Source organism: Acomys russatus, chromosome 18 (assembly GCF_903995435.1).
Source record: "Acomys russatus chromosome 18, mAcoRus1.1, whole genome shotgun sequence".
Lineage (NCBI taxonomy): Eukaryota > Metazoa > Chordata > Mammalia > Rodentia > Muridae > Acomys > Acomys russatus.
The window spans coordinates 62052809-62067820 of NC_067154.1; the positions used below are offsets into that span (position 1 = coordinate 62052809).

The following is a 15012-nucleotide window of genomic DNA, read 5'->3' on the forward strand; positions in this document are numbered from 1 at the left end:
TGGATCGCTGTGAGTTCGAGGCCAGCCTGGTCTACAAAGTGAGTCCAGGACAGGCAGGGCTACACAGAGAAACCTTGTCTGGGGGGAAAAAAAAAGATTGGCCATCCATGGAGCTGTGCATGGTAACTCACAGCTGCAGTTTTAGCAGTCTGAAGACAAGCAGGAGAATTGCCTTGAAGGGCAGCCTACAATATGGAGGAACAAAAACGAAAATCAAAGCCAACAAGAGCACAAATCCTTAGGCACTACTTTGGGATCTGCGCATGCTACCTGCTGTCAGTTAAGTTTTCCTTTTTTATTCCAGTGAAGGCTTGAAGTTGGGCGATTCAGCATTACCCATAACTAACCCTTCCCAGTCATGTAACTTTGGAAGCTAAGTACTGCATGTCGCAGCGTCCTACCCCAGAGCAGGACCTACACCACATGTCACTCTGAATGAGGAATCAGCAGAGTGCGGTGGCGCACGCCTTTAATCCCAGCACTAGGGAGGCTGAGGCAGGTGGATCGCTGTGAGCTCAAGGCCAACCTGGTCTACAAAGTGAGTCCAGGACAGTCAGGGCTACACAGAGAAACCCTTTCCTGGGGGGGGAAAAAAAAAAAAAAAGAAAGAAAGAAAAGAAAAGAAAATGGGCCACACAACGGTTGGAGGCAGAGACACCTCCCGTTCTGACTATTTTGCCATTGGCTTCTGTATCCCAGCAGCCTGATCTCTCTTTGTTCACTGTAGAGTCTACTCCACATTTTCTCATCGCCCCGGAATAACACCTTCCTTATGTTTGGGAAGAAGGAATAATTTGTTGTTTACCCGATAATGTACTTTTTAAAAACAGCAATCACTCACCGGAGCACATGACTGCTTTGAAACCCCACACGATGTTTCAAATGAAATAAGGAAGTATTTAAATTTTTCTTCCACAGTTGTTTTCTGTTTGATTTTTCGGGAGTGAAGTGAACAGTTTGCCATGTTTTGTGTCTGATGTGTGTGTGGGGTTTTTTTTTTTTTTTTAACCTCTCTGTTAAAATGCTGAAGGACCCCCCCCCCCCCCCCCCCGGCTCCTCGCCTCTGTAGGAGGATTAAAAAGAAATCTTTCCCCCTGCAATTTGCTCTGGCTTTTCTCAAAAGTTGGGCAGGAAAGCCAGCGTAACTCAGGTGGGATGTGAAATGTTCTCCTGGCACAGGAGTGTGCGCAAGAAAAAGGAGCCTGTAATTTGCGAGCGTTCTCTCAGGAAGTTGTACTCTGTTTTCCAGGGAGCCTTTACTTTCCGAGGAATTATGATCGACATGCCATTACTGAAGCAGGCCCAGAACATTGTTACGCTTGCCACATCCGTCAAGGAAAAATGATCTGTTCAATGAAGCCCTCCTCGGGCGGGCTGAGCGGATGCCGTGGGTTTCTAAAAGACGAATCACAGTACCCGGGGCACCTCGCTAGCACGCTGGATCGGGGCCTTGCTTCACTTACATTTCATGTTAGTCACGACCCCTCGACCTCACCCCACCGCCCCGTCCCCTCCCCTTGTGTCTTAGTGACCAGTTATTCTAAAAATAAACTTTCTTTCTTTGGAGTATAAGCTTCTGGTTTTACAGTTGTCTATTAGTTTGTTATAAATATGGGTTTATTATTTCATGGTGTGGTGGGGGGCCGATAGAAACGGGAGGAAAAGTGGGAAGGAGTTAAGTCCTCAGTGAGACATGTTCTGATATGTTCTGGAATGTTCCCCATTGTTTTTATTAGGAAATGTTTCCAATTTTGTTCACTTGGACATCGGACACAATCGCGTATAATTTTTTTAAGGCCAGGCTTTTAAAGAATAATATCAAAATCGAGGTTTCAGCAGTTTCATGAGTTATCATATAAAACAACAAAGATGACATTTATAAAAGCATCTATTAAAAAAAAGAATCAACTGTCAATACTGATTTCCTGGGGAAGCCACTATGCCCAAAATGCTCCATCCGTATGGTGACCCTGAAAGCTCTCATCTTGGGGTGAATACTTGGGGTCAACAGTTACTGGCAATTAAAAAAAATCAATGCAGGGGAAACAAGACTGTCCACTCTCCCCTTTATCTTCCTGCTTTACTGTTCACCACGGAGGCCATTTCCCCCCTCCTGTAAATGTAGGGGCCAGGATGGGACTGTCAGCCATAAACTTGTATCATCCAGCGGACACAAAGCCACAAGGCTGGTGTGTATGGCCTCCTGTGGGATTTGCATCACATTAGAAATGAGGCTGCGGGTCGTATGGGTGGTGTGGTTAACGGGCTTAGGAGAGCTGCTCTGAAGAGGTTAACCCCCGCTTGTAGGAAGGGTAAACAAACATAACAACCAGCCATTGTCCTCATTCAGGCCGCACCCTTCGAGTGGAGGGGAAAGCGCATTGAGGACTCAGGATCACGGTGTACGTGCCAGAGGACACCAATGAAGGCTGGAAACACCAACAAGCGGAGATTTTGTTTCTTCTTCCTCATTAAATCATGAGCTTTTGTGTGGAGACTCTGGACCACTGTTCTTTGGGAAATTACCAGAATGGGAAGTTTAAAACTCCACCCCAACCTTTTCACGACCTACTCTGCAGCTAGATGCTCCTTCTCAGACGGACGCCCCAGGGGAAGGCTGTTCTGTTTACTTAGATTTGTAAATAGAAAACAGTTGTTTTCCAGTTCCACCTCTCTCCTCCTAGGCCGTTTTGGTGTGTTCCCTTCATGGCCCCTGGTGTCTGTCTACTTCTCACCCTGACCCTTTTCCAGTTCCTACAGAAAGCCCCGGGAGATGGATGTCATAGCATTACCCCAGTCAGAAGCATCCGTTACCACGGACACCATGCGCCCGGTGCAGGGTACGAAGGAGAAACCACCCTGACTGGCATGTGGCTGAGCCACACTGATGGAGCTGTAAGAGACCTGAGGAATTTACCCTTAAACAGAGCTGAGGCCAGTTGCTTTGGACCCTGTGTTCCTCACGTGGGCTCCTCCAGGGTTTCTGGAAAGGGAGGTAGGAGTCAGAGAAGGCAGCCTTGTGGCCCACCGACTGTGCTTCAGGACAGCAGACAGGGGCTGCATTTCTGGGTAAGACGCACCAGGAGGGGTCCTTAGTGCCATCTAGGAATCATAAAACCAGGTGTACACAGAGTAAGCCAGGCCCCCACAGGCTCCTCCACACTGGTCTCCATTTAAAAACAAAGACCTGGGAAGAGTGTTCCTAAGCCAGCAGGCAACAGAGAGGCTTGAGGCAGGAGCACATCCATGCAAACACACACCCTCAGCATCAGAGCATCACTGATCTCAGAGAAGCCCTAGGCTGTAATAAAGACCAGAGGGCACATGGTCTAGCCTCCACTCCAGTAGTGCAGGGCAGCCCCAAAGCCCATACAGGTTGCACCTCCTCAAGCCAGGCCCTCCATCTGAGGAAGCCCCAGCGAGGCCTCATGAAAAGCAACCCTTCAAAGTAGCACTGGGAGCTGGGCCTGGTGTGGCCTCTCCCCCTCCACAGCAACAGGGTCCCCACCATGTTGGACCTTGTCCCCAACTTTGTTGTACACACACACACACACACACACACCCTGTTTGGTTCTGGGGTTTGGTTTTGAAGCAAGATCTTGCTATGTGTCTCAGGCTAGCATTAAACTCTTGGGAGTCCTCCATCAGCCTTCTAAGTACTGAGGCCACAGCCGGGTACCGCCGTGCCCGGCTCATTGGCTAAGCCTTCTTAGGTTTTAGGATACCACTTACGGTAAGATCACAAGACTGGGGCCACCAGAGACAAGATATGGGCCAATTACCAGTTGTCTGACCAGAAACAAGGGCCCCACGGCCCTCATTCCCCGAGAGACAGAATTCTAAACTGGGTTCTCATTCTGCTCCCCCACACCCCTGCTACCATGGACCGGTCAGGACAGAGGGAAGCCACAACAGCCAGCCGAGGGAGCCGATCTGTGCCCTGCTGTGGTGCCAGGACAGATATGGGGTGAAGTGCGCCTCCTTCTCTGTGATGGGAAGGGCGCATAGGAAGCGGGCTTGGCTGCTTATCAGATTAATTAAAGAAACATACCTCTTTCTATTTTCATGTAGCCCTGGCAGCGACTCTGCCAGTATCACCCCCTTGTTATTAATCCTAGGGGTGAATTATGGGTAACGGTATTAAAACATTATCAGAACTAATGAGAAACAATTACTTAGAAAATGAGCCAGGACAAGATTGAGTTGAGAACATCCACAGATTAGTTTAATAAATCATGAGGCGCGAAGCAGGACCAACCGGATGGACGCAAAGCGTCGTCAAGGGAAAATGAAATTGTGATTTTTTTTTTGTGCATAATTTTTTCATTAATCTCAATAGGACCCGTGTGGTGTAGATTGCTTTATTCCTTTAATACCTTGCCCGAGGGGGAGGGGTGCCCAATAATGTCTTCATTGTTTTACTGAGGTCTTAGTGACAATCTGTGACAAACTTATTTTATGTACAGAGGATTGTATCGGGTGCGGACATGTTTTATTGAAACGGTGAGGGGTGAGGGGAAATCTGGCCGATGGGGCCACCGCCTGGGACTGAAAGTTAGAGAGTTTCTCCAGCCTTGCCTTCAGTTGTTCTCGGGGCCGCGCTGGGCCCCACTGCTCTGGAGACAAGTCTCGAAATAGTGTCCCCAGGAATGAAGACTTCACCCCCTGTAGTTTGAATTGGAAAGTCCCTGACTGCCTGGCATATTTTGCTGGGTAAATAGAACTGCCCATGCGGTGTTCCGCTCTCTAAAATAGAAGCCATCATCGCCAGGAACACCTTTGCACTCAGTAGTTTTGTGGGAGTTGGGGAAACTGACTTTCTTTACAGACTGTGGAATTTTCTAAGTTGCCACAGGGAAAGAAAAAAATACCGGTCTCTGTCTCTCTCTTTCTCTCTCTCTCTCCCCCTCTCCCCTTCCCCCACCCCACATGACATTCTGCCTTTAGAGCTTGCATTTATTTTGCAATCCGAATTCTCTGGGTTTTTATTTTTCCTCTCTTGTGCTAGGAAAGCAATTGAAGGAGCAAAATGAGCCATAGGATTTTTTTTCCACCGAAACTTGTGAATATTAATCTCTGGCGGAGATTACCGGACGGGTCTGTAAATGCAGGATTTGGGAACACTGGCCTCTTCCAGGAGGCCCCTGGAAGGCCCTCACTTTGCAATTTAGGGGAAGTAATTACCTGAACCTAACATTGAAATGCTAAAGCCTAACTCTTCTTTCTTTCCACCCTCTGTTTTCAGCTGGGGCTAGGGGAGGGATGGCTAAGAAAATGACCAAACTGGAAAGGAAATTGCTTTCTTGTTTCTGTAAAACCTGCGCTGTAGGACCCGGCCGTTTGTCCCTATTCTGTGGTGGATGACTTTTGTCATTGGTGGAAACGGTTTGTTTAGATTCTAGTAATTATTTGACAGCCCGCCTCCTTCAAAATCCATAAGGATTGCCAGTGACGCAAAGTAAGCTCTGAGGAGACACAGAAGTCCTCCTGGGCACGCAGTTTGTAGAGATCAGCTCAGTTTCCATCTAAGCGGGTTACTTAACGTTTGTTTGGGGTGAGGGGTGCGGCTATGTAAGTGTGTCCTCCCTTTTAGATATTTTTTTCCATTATTTTTTTCAATGTGACTGACTGAATGGATTTTCCTTTCGTTCCTTCCCACGGTAAGTGCAAGTTGAGCCTGGAACTGGCGTGTTGCTTAGAGAGATGTGCCCAAGTGGTCAGGACATGCGTGTAGGGGTTCCATCCCGCAACACCCAAGGCCTGCGCCCATCACAGCAGCACACGGGCGTCACCCTGGGGCAGAGACCAGCAGGCCACAGGCACACCTTTTGGAGGCCGCTGCCCTTCCCTTGCACAAGGAATTACACGCGTGGAGCAGTGCTGGGGCGCAGCGGCTGTCCAGGCCATGCCCGGGCTGCAGTGGGGGTGTCCCTGTGGCCCAGTGACCAGGACCTCGGGCCTCCCCGACCCCGCGAGCCTGTCGTGCAGCCAGGCTATAACGGTATGAGATCAAAGGCTGCCCGTGTCCCCGCGGAGCCAGGGGCAATCCCTCGCCTTTGTGCGCGGTTGCTAGGAGCTGAAGAAACTAAGAGAAAGTGTCAGGAGCGTGTTAATCAGACTCGTTACAGTGAAACAATAACGTCTCTCTTGGGGATCCTGGGCCCCTGCACACCCAATGCACCGGCCAGACACCTGCGTGGGCCCCATAGCCAGTCCTGGGTGTGTCGCCAACACTGAAGTAGGCTCCTGGGCCACGGGCGGAGAAGACAAACTCTGGGGGAAGCCTCCAAATGCCAGGCGAGTCCTATGAGTCCTGGTGCACTCGATTTGAGTTCTACCCCTAAAGATGACCGATCTGTGGACCAGGGGACCTGGGAGGATCCCATTTGCTCGAGGTGTTCTCATTCCTAACACGAGATTTGAATCCAGAGAAAAAGGGACAACACTCCAAAGCTGACAGCTTCCTGGTTAAGCTTTCCTAAGATGCTGCACACAGCTTTGTGAATTTCTTTGCACATCTGTGAGAGAAAACCACAAATTCTAAACCCCAGGGTAAGAAAGGTGCGAAACTGAGTAACTTAAGTTTCTATGAAGAGTCGCTGCACTTACGAATATTTAACTAAATTTATACTCAGCCGATACCTGTTGAGTTCACTGGGTGACTATGAACAGCTGTCCGAAAGCACAGGGATATCTGTGGATAAATTCTCTTTAATTTGAAATGCCTGTATAGGCTGAGTCTGATGGCTCACGCCTTCAATCCTACTACTTGGGAAGCAGAGGCAGGTGGACCTCTGTGAGTTCCAGGCTGATCTAACATAGTGAGACCCTGGATCAAAAAAGTAACATAAAATATGGCTGTTGGGTGTCCAGGAAGGAACAATAAAATAATGGTATATATTAAAATACAGACCAATAACGTTGGCCACCAGCAGTTATAAGAACAGAAGTTTAAATTAGAATTTATAATGCTGCCCAGCACTCAGGAGGCAGAGGCAAGCCCATCTCTGTGAGTTCAAGGCCAGTCTGATCCACACAGCAAGTTCCAGGGCAGACAAAGCTACTCAGAGAAACTCTTATCCTGACAACAACAAGAATTATTGAGGCTGGAGAGATGGCTCAGTGGTTAAGAGCACTGCCTGCTCTTCCAAAGGACCCGGGTTCAATTCCCAGCACCCACATGGCAACTCACAACTGTCTGTAACTTCACAATCTGACACCTCTACACCACGGCACATAAATTAAAAATTAAATAAAATATTAAAAAAAAAAAAAGAATTATTTAAGACGGTTTTGGCAATCTAGCAATCCATATTCTTCTGTGTCTCTCTCCTCCCTCGGAGGACAGGCTCTAAGGCAAACCGGAGTGCGGGGAGCCAGGCAGAGGCAGCCTGAGGTCTGAGGACGAGGCTGGCCCTTTGGCTGTGTGTACAAGTCTGCACAGACTTGCCCAGAGAACCTACTGGCTGCTGGCCTGCTGCCTCCTCTCCTCCCCAGGCCGTGCACAGGGAACCGCAATGCTGTGCTCAGCCACAAGCTAGGGATTGGCCAAGGGGAGGTAACTTTCTCATACGTGACCTCTTGAGAACTACCTGGAAGAGGGGGGCGTGCTGTTGAGACAGAGTCTGTCCTGTGGCCCTCACCGGCAGCTTGGAACTTGCTCAGGCTGGCCTTAAACTCCTAGAGATCTGCCTGCCATAGAGATCTGTGTGGTATTAAAGGCTCCACTGTGCCTCCACCCCACCCCACCCCGCCCTGCCCCACCCACCCCGCTTCACCCCCCCCCAAGTCAATCCTTATGTTGTTGTTGATTCCTTATAGGCATTAAAAAAAAAAAAAAAAAAAAAGGACATATTCCCTAGGTTAGGGCCTTGGGCATGGGAGGAGCTCTAGGGGGAAAAAATCATGACACAAATAACAGAACAGATAGACAATGTTCCCTCTTGTGACAAGCAAAGCGAGAGGTAGCTAGTGAGATGGCTTAGTGGGTAAAAACCCTTGTCTCCAAGCCTGAGACCTGAGTCTGATCCCTAAGACCTACACAGATGGTACGAGGAGAGAACCAGCATTCTGCAAATTGTCCTCTGGCACACAGCACAATAAATAAATAAATAAGAAAGAAAGAAAGAAATGCAAGAGAGAGCAGATAGTGTGTGTCACAGCAGCCATGCTGTCTGGAGGGGGGCTGGGGAGGACGGACACTGAGGACGGTTAAATTTTTCTTTTTTTTTTCTTTTTTTCCCTCTCTCTTCAGGATGCCAAATAGCTGGTTTAGCCAAGGTTTTTTGTTTTGTCTTAAACAACGAACTAAATTGCCTTTGTTATTTAGATACATGGATAGCGTCACAAAGGCAAGGAATGTTCTGCTGGCTTCTGATGCTCCTTGTGGTGTCTTCAAAGGGACACATACTCTGAGCATCTGGCGTCTTGTCTCCTAAGCACCACAGGAGAAATGGGTGAGAGGCCAGAGCCCAAAGTAGTCCTCAGACCTCCACGGGCACACAGACACAGCTCACCCAGTACCAGGCTAAGCTCTGCGACAGGATTACCAGGAACTGGAATCCCTGTAGACCGAGAGCTTCTTCCCCCAGGCTCCCCTGAGACAGCTCTGGCTGCTGTGACCTCCAGGGACCTGGCCACCAGGCACTGGGTGTGTAATACTGGCCTTCTCACAGCTGCAGGGACTCCCTCAAGACTCCTAACATGGCTGTCTGTGAGGACTCCTCAGTTCCCCTAGCCCAGGTTACTGGTCTACCCCTCTCCCAGTATGTTAGACTGGATTGTTACTGGAAGACTTGTTTAAGTGTGTGTGTGTATGTGACTGTGTATGTGTGTGAGTATATATGTGTGTGTGTGTGTATGTGTGTGTGAGTGTATATGTATGTGTGTGTGTGTTGTGTGAGTGTGTGTTGTGTAAGTGTGTATTGTGTGAATGTGTGTTGTGTGAGGGTGTATTGTGTGAGTGTGTATTGTGTGAGTGCGTGTTGTGTGTGTGTTGTGTGAGGGTGTGTTGTGTGAGGGTGTGTTGTGTGAGGGTGTGTTGTGTGAGGGTGTGTTGTGTGAGGGTGTGTATTGTGTGAGTGTGTTGTGTGAGGGTGTGTTGTGTGAGGGTGTATTGTGTGAGTGCGTGTTGTGTGAGTGTGTGTATTGTGTGAGTGTATCCTCACAAGTACAGATGTTGGGCAACGCCACGCCCTCTGGATGATTTCCTGTTCTCATTACTCACCCCCCAGGTAGAAGCTCCATAAAAAGTGTGTTTGTTAAAACTAGGGCTTGAGCACTCTTGCAAGACAGAGGCAGGCAGATCGCTGTGAGTTTGAGGCCAGCTTGGTCTACAAAGTGAGTCCCAGACAGCCAAGGCTACACAGAGAAACCCTGTCTCAAAAACCAAACCAAACCAAACCAAACAAAACCAAAAAAACAAAACAAAAGAAAAACCAAAAAAACTAGGGCTTGAGTCTCTCCCCATCAGCTGCCTTTCTGGTGCTGGCTTTCTGACTAATCAGCTTATATAACATTCGCACTACATAGTTATTCTCTAAGCCTCAGTTTCTTCAACTACCCAAAAAAACAAAAAAACAAAAACAAAACAAAACGAAAAAACCACCCCCCACCTAGTCCCAAGTGTTGCCATGAAGATGTGGAAGTCAGAGAGAGGAACCATGAAAATGGCCCCTGGAGGATTCCCGTCGGACTGGCTAAGGAAACATGGCCATCAGCTACCAGCCCCTCCAGCGCCCACTCAGCTGTGTAGCCCAAAGCGTCACCATTCCTAGGGTGGCCTGCGTCCCTAAAGCAAGAGCTTGAAGCCAGACACAGTGGCCGCACACCTGTAATCTCAGCGCTCAGGAGGCAGAGGCAGGTGGATCGCTGTGAGTTCAAGGCCAGCCTAGTCTACAGAGTGAGTCCAGGACAGCCAAGGCGACACAGAGAAACTCTGTATCTCAGGGAGGGGGTAAATGGGGGAGCAAGAGCTAAGAAAGGAAGGAGTCTTGCATTTTTATGTGTATGGGCTGTGTTAGGCAGGGGTATCCTGATGTAGTTTCTAGAACCTCAGCGGGGACATCCCCACCCCCCCCACACACACACTTCTTTCTTTCCTGTGAGTTCTTGCTGCTGCTGCTGCTGTTGTTTTGAGACTCATCTGGGGCTCATGACTTGCTGTGTAGACCAGGCTGGTCTTAAGTTCCTAGTGAGTGATCCTCCTGCTTCTGCCTCCCCAAAACTGCTTTCTTTTCTACTAAGGAACCTGACTTTCTCTTTTGCTTCCACCAGTGGATGAAAAAGATACTGACAGGAAAATATTTCGGTCTGGTAACTTCCATGTGCACTCCAGGAGAGCCTCATGACACTGTTAGCCATCCCCCGCCCCCCAGACCTGCTGGTAGACTGGGAACTTATCTCAATGCTAGACATGTTTGGCTATAAACTTAAATTCCATCATTTTGTCCAAGCCCCTGATAGAAACTGAAGCCCCAATGGCCTTAAAGGGGCCACCATCCACATAGAAAAATAGAGTGCCACTGACACCAACCAGTTCTTGACTTGCTCAAGGCCGTGCCGCAGATAAAACCGCAGCCATGACCAGTGTGCAGATCACTCTACCAAGGCAGATTCGCAATTCCTCACTAAATATCTACAGATCCTTCTGTTGTGGAACCTTCCTTTTCTACCAAGGCTTCCCTTCAACACCCATAAAGACCTCCAAGTCCATCTCAGTTCCAATAGCTGTCATTCAAGAACAACCGGAAGACTCGATCACCCTACAGACACAGCCCTGCCTGCCTTCTGTATGATTTGCCACCAGGACTGAGCTGAACCTGCACAGCTAGAAAGTCCCTGGAGAGAGACGATCTCAGGACAGGATGCAGACTCAGGAAAGAGGAAGCTCTGCCCACCTTCAGAATTGCAAAAGCACAAAACTCCAAGCTCTGGAGAGGAAGGCAACAAAAATGAGGCGACCCCCAGCCCCCAATTCTGAGCCCATGTTTTTTTTTTGGGGGGGGGGCTAATTCTAGCTTAAGTCCTGCTGCTCGGGGAATGTTCCACAGTGTTCGTTTACTGTGAACTTGGCAGCCGCCCTGTGTTGTGCCCATTTTACTGGAGAGACCCTGAATGCTGGTGAGAGGCAGCTGAATCCGAGGAGACGTGACAACAAGAGCACTAATTATTCGGTAAATTAAGTGTCCCTGCTCGTCCTAACGTGGTCCGTGTGACCAGGCTGTCTTCACGCACAGGCAGCACTGTGCAGACTCCATCTAGGGCTTTCAGAGCCCAGCAGATTGGTTGTGGCTTTATCATGTTTCTGCAGATGCTATTGGAGTGTCTAGTGATGCTCCTGCAGGAGCCGGGAGAGAGGTTTAGGGTTTTTTTTTTTTTTTTTTTTTTGGTTTTTCGAGACAGGGTTTCTCTGTGTAGCCTTGACTGTCCTGGACTCACTTTGTAGACCAGGCTGGCCTCGAACTCACAGCGATCCGCCTGCCTCTGCCTCCCGAGTGCTGGGATTAAAGGCGTGTGCCACCACACCCGGCCTGTTTAGGGTTATTCTTACTAGAAATCTCCACCTCTATAGGATTATAAAATGTAAAATTCATATTATGTATTACTTAATGGGAGATACAAAGATGTTTATATCAAGCTTGTGAAATTTGGTTTCCATGCAAACTTTATTCCTTTTTCGGGTGAACAGTCCCAGAAACAGTAACAAATGATCATTGTGAAAACTGACACATTCAAGGTATGATGGGCATTCCATTTTAGGGTGAGACCCAAGAAGATCATTCTAATAACACTGCCTTAGGGAAACACACACACACACACACACACACACACACACACACCTGCACCAGCCTTTGTATTGTGACAGACATATCAAAAGTGTGAGCTGTATTTATGAGAACATTGAAATATTAAAAGGTATGTTCAAAATTAACTGGCAAGCGAATTCATCATGAATTTGCAAGTAGTGCCTCTGAAAATGAGTGTATTTTAAAGAGATTTGTCCAAAAGTGTCCACTGGCCTTCCCCTGCTTCCTTCTTGAAGGGCATGTGTGTTTGATTAGCTCAGAGAGTATGTTTCCATAGCCTCCAGGGCGGCATTTATAAAAATCCTGATGACTTTCGGACAGCAGCTTCTTCTTCTTCTCATTTTTCCTTAAATTTTCAAAACTTGTCCCCTTTTGCTTTTTTATTTTCTTTCAACAAAACAAAGTCAGAAGACCTGCTTTAGGAAATGTTGTACATTCTGACGGAGCCCAGTTTGTGACCTTCAGGCCATCCAGTAAAGCCTTCCTTTTAAGTCAAGCATTCCCCATTGGGGAGCACTCCAGCTTTTTCTTTTTATGAGGAATTTTAACTGCTGGACTTAATTTAATTACTGTATTTTGTACATACTCCCAGAAGCCCTGGGGCATGAGCTGCTTTGCTTTCTTCCAAACTTTCAAATAAATATCTTTAGAAATGCACATTTCTGTCGTCCGTGGTGTTCTCCTGATACAGAGCCCAAACATGGGCCTCCCTGCTCCCAGCCTCCCTGCTCCCGGCCTCCCTGTTCCCAGCCTCTCTGTTCCTGGCCTCTTGCATGGCAGACTTCTACCTCAGCACCCTCTACTGCTGCAGCCAGCGTGGAGCATGCTGCTATTTTAGGAGTGTGCACTCAGGCTTTGTGAGAAAATAAAGCCCACCTGTCCCCAAAGCTGAGCAGGATTTGAGGAGTTGGTTCACAGGTAGACACTGCTAGAGAGCCAGGGTGTGCTGGCCTGCCTAAACTTCTGCAATGTGACTCCCCCTACTGAGGACTCCCCTCCTTACTAGAGCAAGCGCGTGCGCACGTACACACACACACACACACACACACACACACACACACACACGGTGTTGTCATCCCAAACTAACAGCAAGAGCTTAGTAACTTCTAACCAAAAAAATGAGACAGTATCATGCTCTTTAAGGCTGGTCTCAAATTCATGGCAATCCTCCTGCCTCAGCCTTCCAAATGCTGAGACCACACAGACTTATACGAGCTTATGAACCGTGCGATGTCAGCCATCTCATCTATCTTCAGGGTACACATTTCTATTCCGTCCCTTTGAGTTCCTAAATTTTCTCCTGGAAAAATTTTTTTTATTATTTATTTATTTATTTTGGGCTATCTTTTAGTTCTCAAGGACAAAAAGTAAATCTGTGTTTTGTGACAGACCTAAAACTCACTGATGATTATTAAAATGTGGGAAAAACAATGTTTCCAGACTCTTAAGACCTGCCTCCAATGCCTTGTGGGACCAATGAAGTAGATTTGAAACTTCTGTGGCCTAATTTTTCTTAAGCATTTTTGAAGACTTATTTATTATGTGTGCGGTGTTCTGCCTACACATATGCCTACACACAGAAGAGGGCATCAGATCTCATTACAAGTAGTGGTGAGAAGCCGGGCGTGGTGGCGCACGCCTTTAATCCCAGCACTCGGGAGGCAGAGGCAGGCGGATCGCTGTGAGTTTGAGGCCAGCCTGGTCTACAAAGTGAGTCCAGGATGGCCAAGGCTACACAGAGAAACCCTGTCTCAAAAAACCAAAACAAACAAAACAAAAAACAAAAAATAAAAACAAGTAGTGGTGAGGAGCCACCATATGGTTGCTGGGACTTGAACTCAGGACCTCTGGAAGAACAGCCAGTGCTCTTAACCCTGAGCCATCTCTCTAGCTCCAGCTTTTAATTAAAAAAAAAAAAAAATATTGCCGGGTGTTTTGGCACATGCCTTTAATCCCAGCACTCGGGAAGCAGAGGCAGGCGGATTGCTGTGAGTTCGAGGCCAGCCTGGTCTACAAAGTGAGTCCAGGATGGCTAACCCTAACCCTGTCTCGAAAAAAACCAAAAAAAAAAAAATTAAAAGTAGAGTGGACTTATTATTTTTATTTACGTTTCTAATTATATAAATCACAGGACTTGAGGGCCAAATAAGGGCTTCTGAGATCATCCATGCCAAATGGGCTGTGTGCACCTCGGCTGCATATTAGGACTGTCTGTTGGGTGGGGTGTGATAGTACACTCCTGTAATCCTAGCACTCAGGAAGCTGAGGCAGGAGGACCACCATGAGTTCAAGGCCAGGCTGGAAAATCTATTTGAGAAAACCAAGAGAAAAGAGAGAACTGTCCCCTAGGCACAGTTGTGCACACCCTCAATCCCAGCTCTCAGGAGGCAGAGGCAGGACAATGTCAGATTACACACAGAAACCCTGACTCAAAAAGCAAAAAACAAAACAAAACATGCTTGAGAGACTTGTCCAATGGTGCTGGGCAGGTACTTGCCGTTCCAGCCACACAGGCCACTGAGGCAGGAGGATTCTTTGAGCCCAGGAGTTCCAGGCTGGCCTGGACAAGATCACATGACCCATGTTTTTTGTTTGTTTGTTTGTTTTTTGCTGTTGTTTTGTTTTTAATTCTGGTAGTCGTTTATAGATATTGATCTCCGCGTCTCATTACAGACTCATGAAATAAAATTCCAGTCAGTTTTCATCTTGCAGATAAGAGATAAATAACCAAGCCAAGGCACCTTCAAAGGTGAAATGTGGCTTTTGTGTTAGAAGCAACAAGACTTGAACTTCGTCCTTTTGGTAATTAAGTTTGGGGCCACAGGAGTTGGTCGCAGCAGTGGGTGGGTTGAACAACTCCTCTCATTTGACCTGAGCTTTAATTTCGTAATCTTCACACTCCAGGCCATTTGGAGAAGAGATTAGAAACCTCCATTGGTTTAATCACATTCAGGTACACTGGTGTGGAAATTTCCCAGAAAAGAAAATAATGGCTCAGTTATGCTTCAGGACTCATATTCTGTTTGTTTATTTGTCTTAGAGACTGAAACTACACAAGTAAAACAAAACAAAATAAAAACCACTGTTCGAGTGTCATCAGAGTGCTTGGGCCAGGCACCAGCTGAGGGGATAGGCTTAGCTGACTCCATAAGCTTAGGCCTTGCCTCTGAGGTTGCTGCCCAGCAGGCTTTGGGGTAGGGGGGTG

The 15012-nt window shown here is 47.7% G+C and overlaps 2 protein-coding genes across 2 annotated transcripts in view; both read left to right on the plus strand.

Moving 5' to 3' along the window:
- The window catches only part of LOC127202292 (citramalyl-CoA lyase, mitochondrial), a 32078-nt gene extending 30643 nt beyond the window's left edge, over window positions 1-1435 (plus strand). The window contains exon 6 of the mRNA XM_051161000.1: window positions 1250-1435. Coding sequence (XP_051016957.1) covers window positions 1250-1345 — 96 coding nt within the window. The 3' untranslated portion in view covers window positions 1346-1435. The remainder of the gene's footprint in view (window positions 1-1249) is intronic.
- The window catches only part of Pcca (propionyl-CoA carboxylase subunit alpha), an 842751-nt gene that overhangs the window by 417545 nt on the left and 410194 nt on the right, over window positions 1-15012 (plus strand). The gene's annotated exons all lie outside the window — the stretch shown is intronic.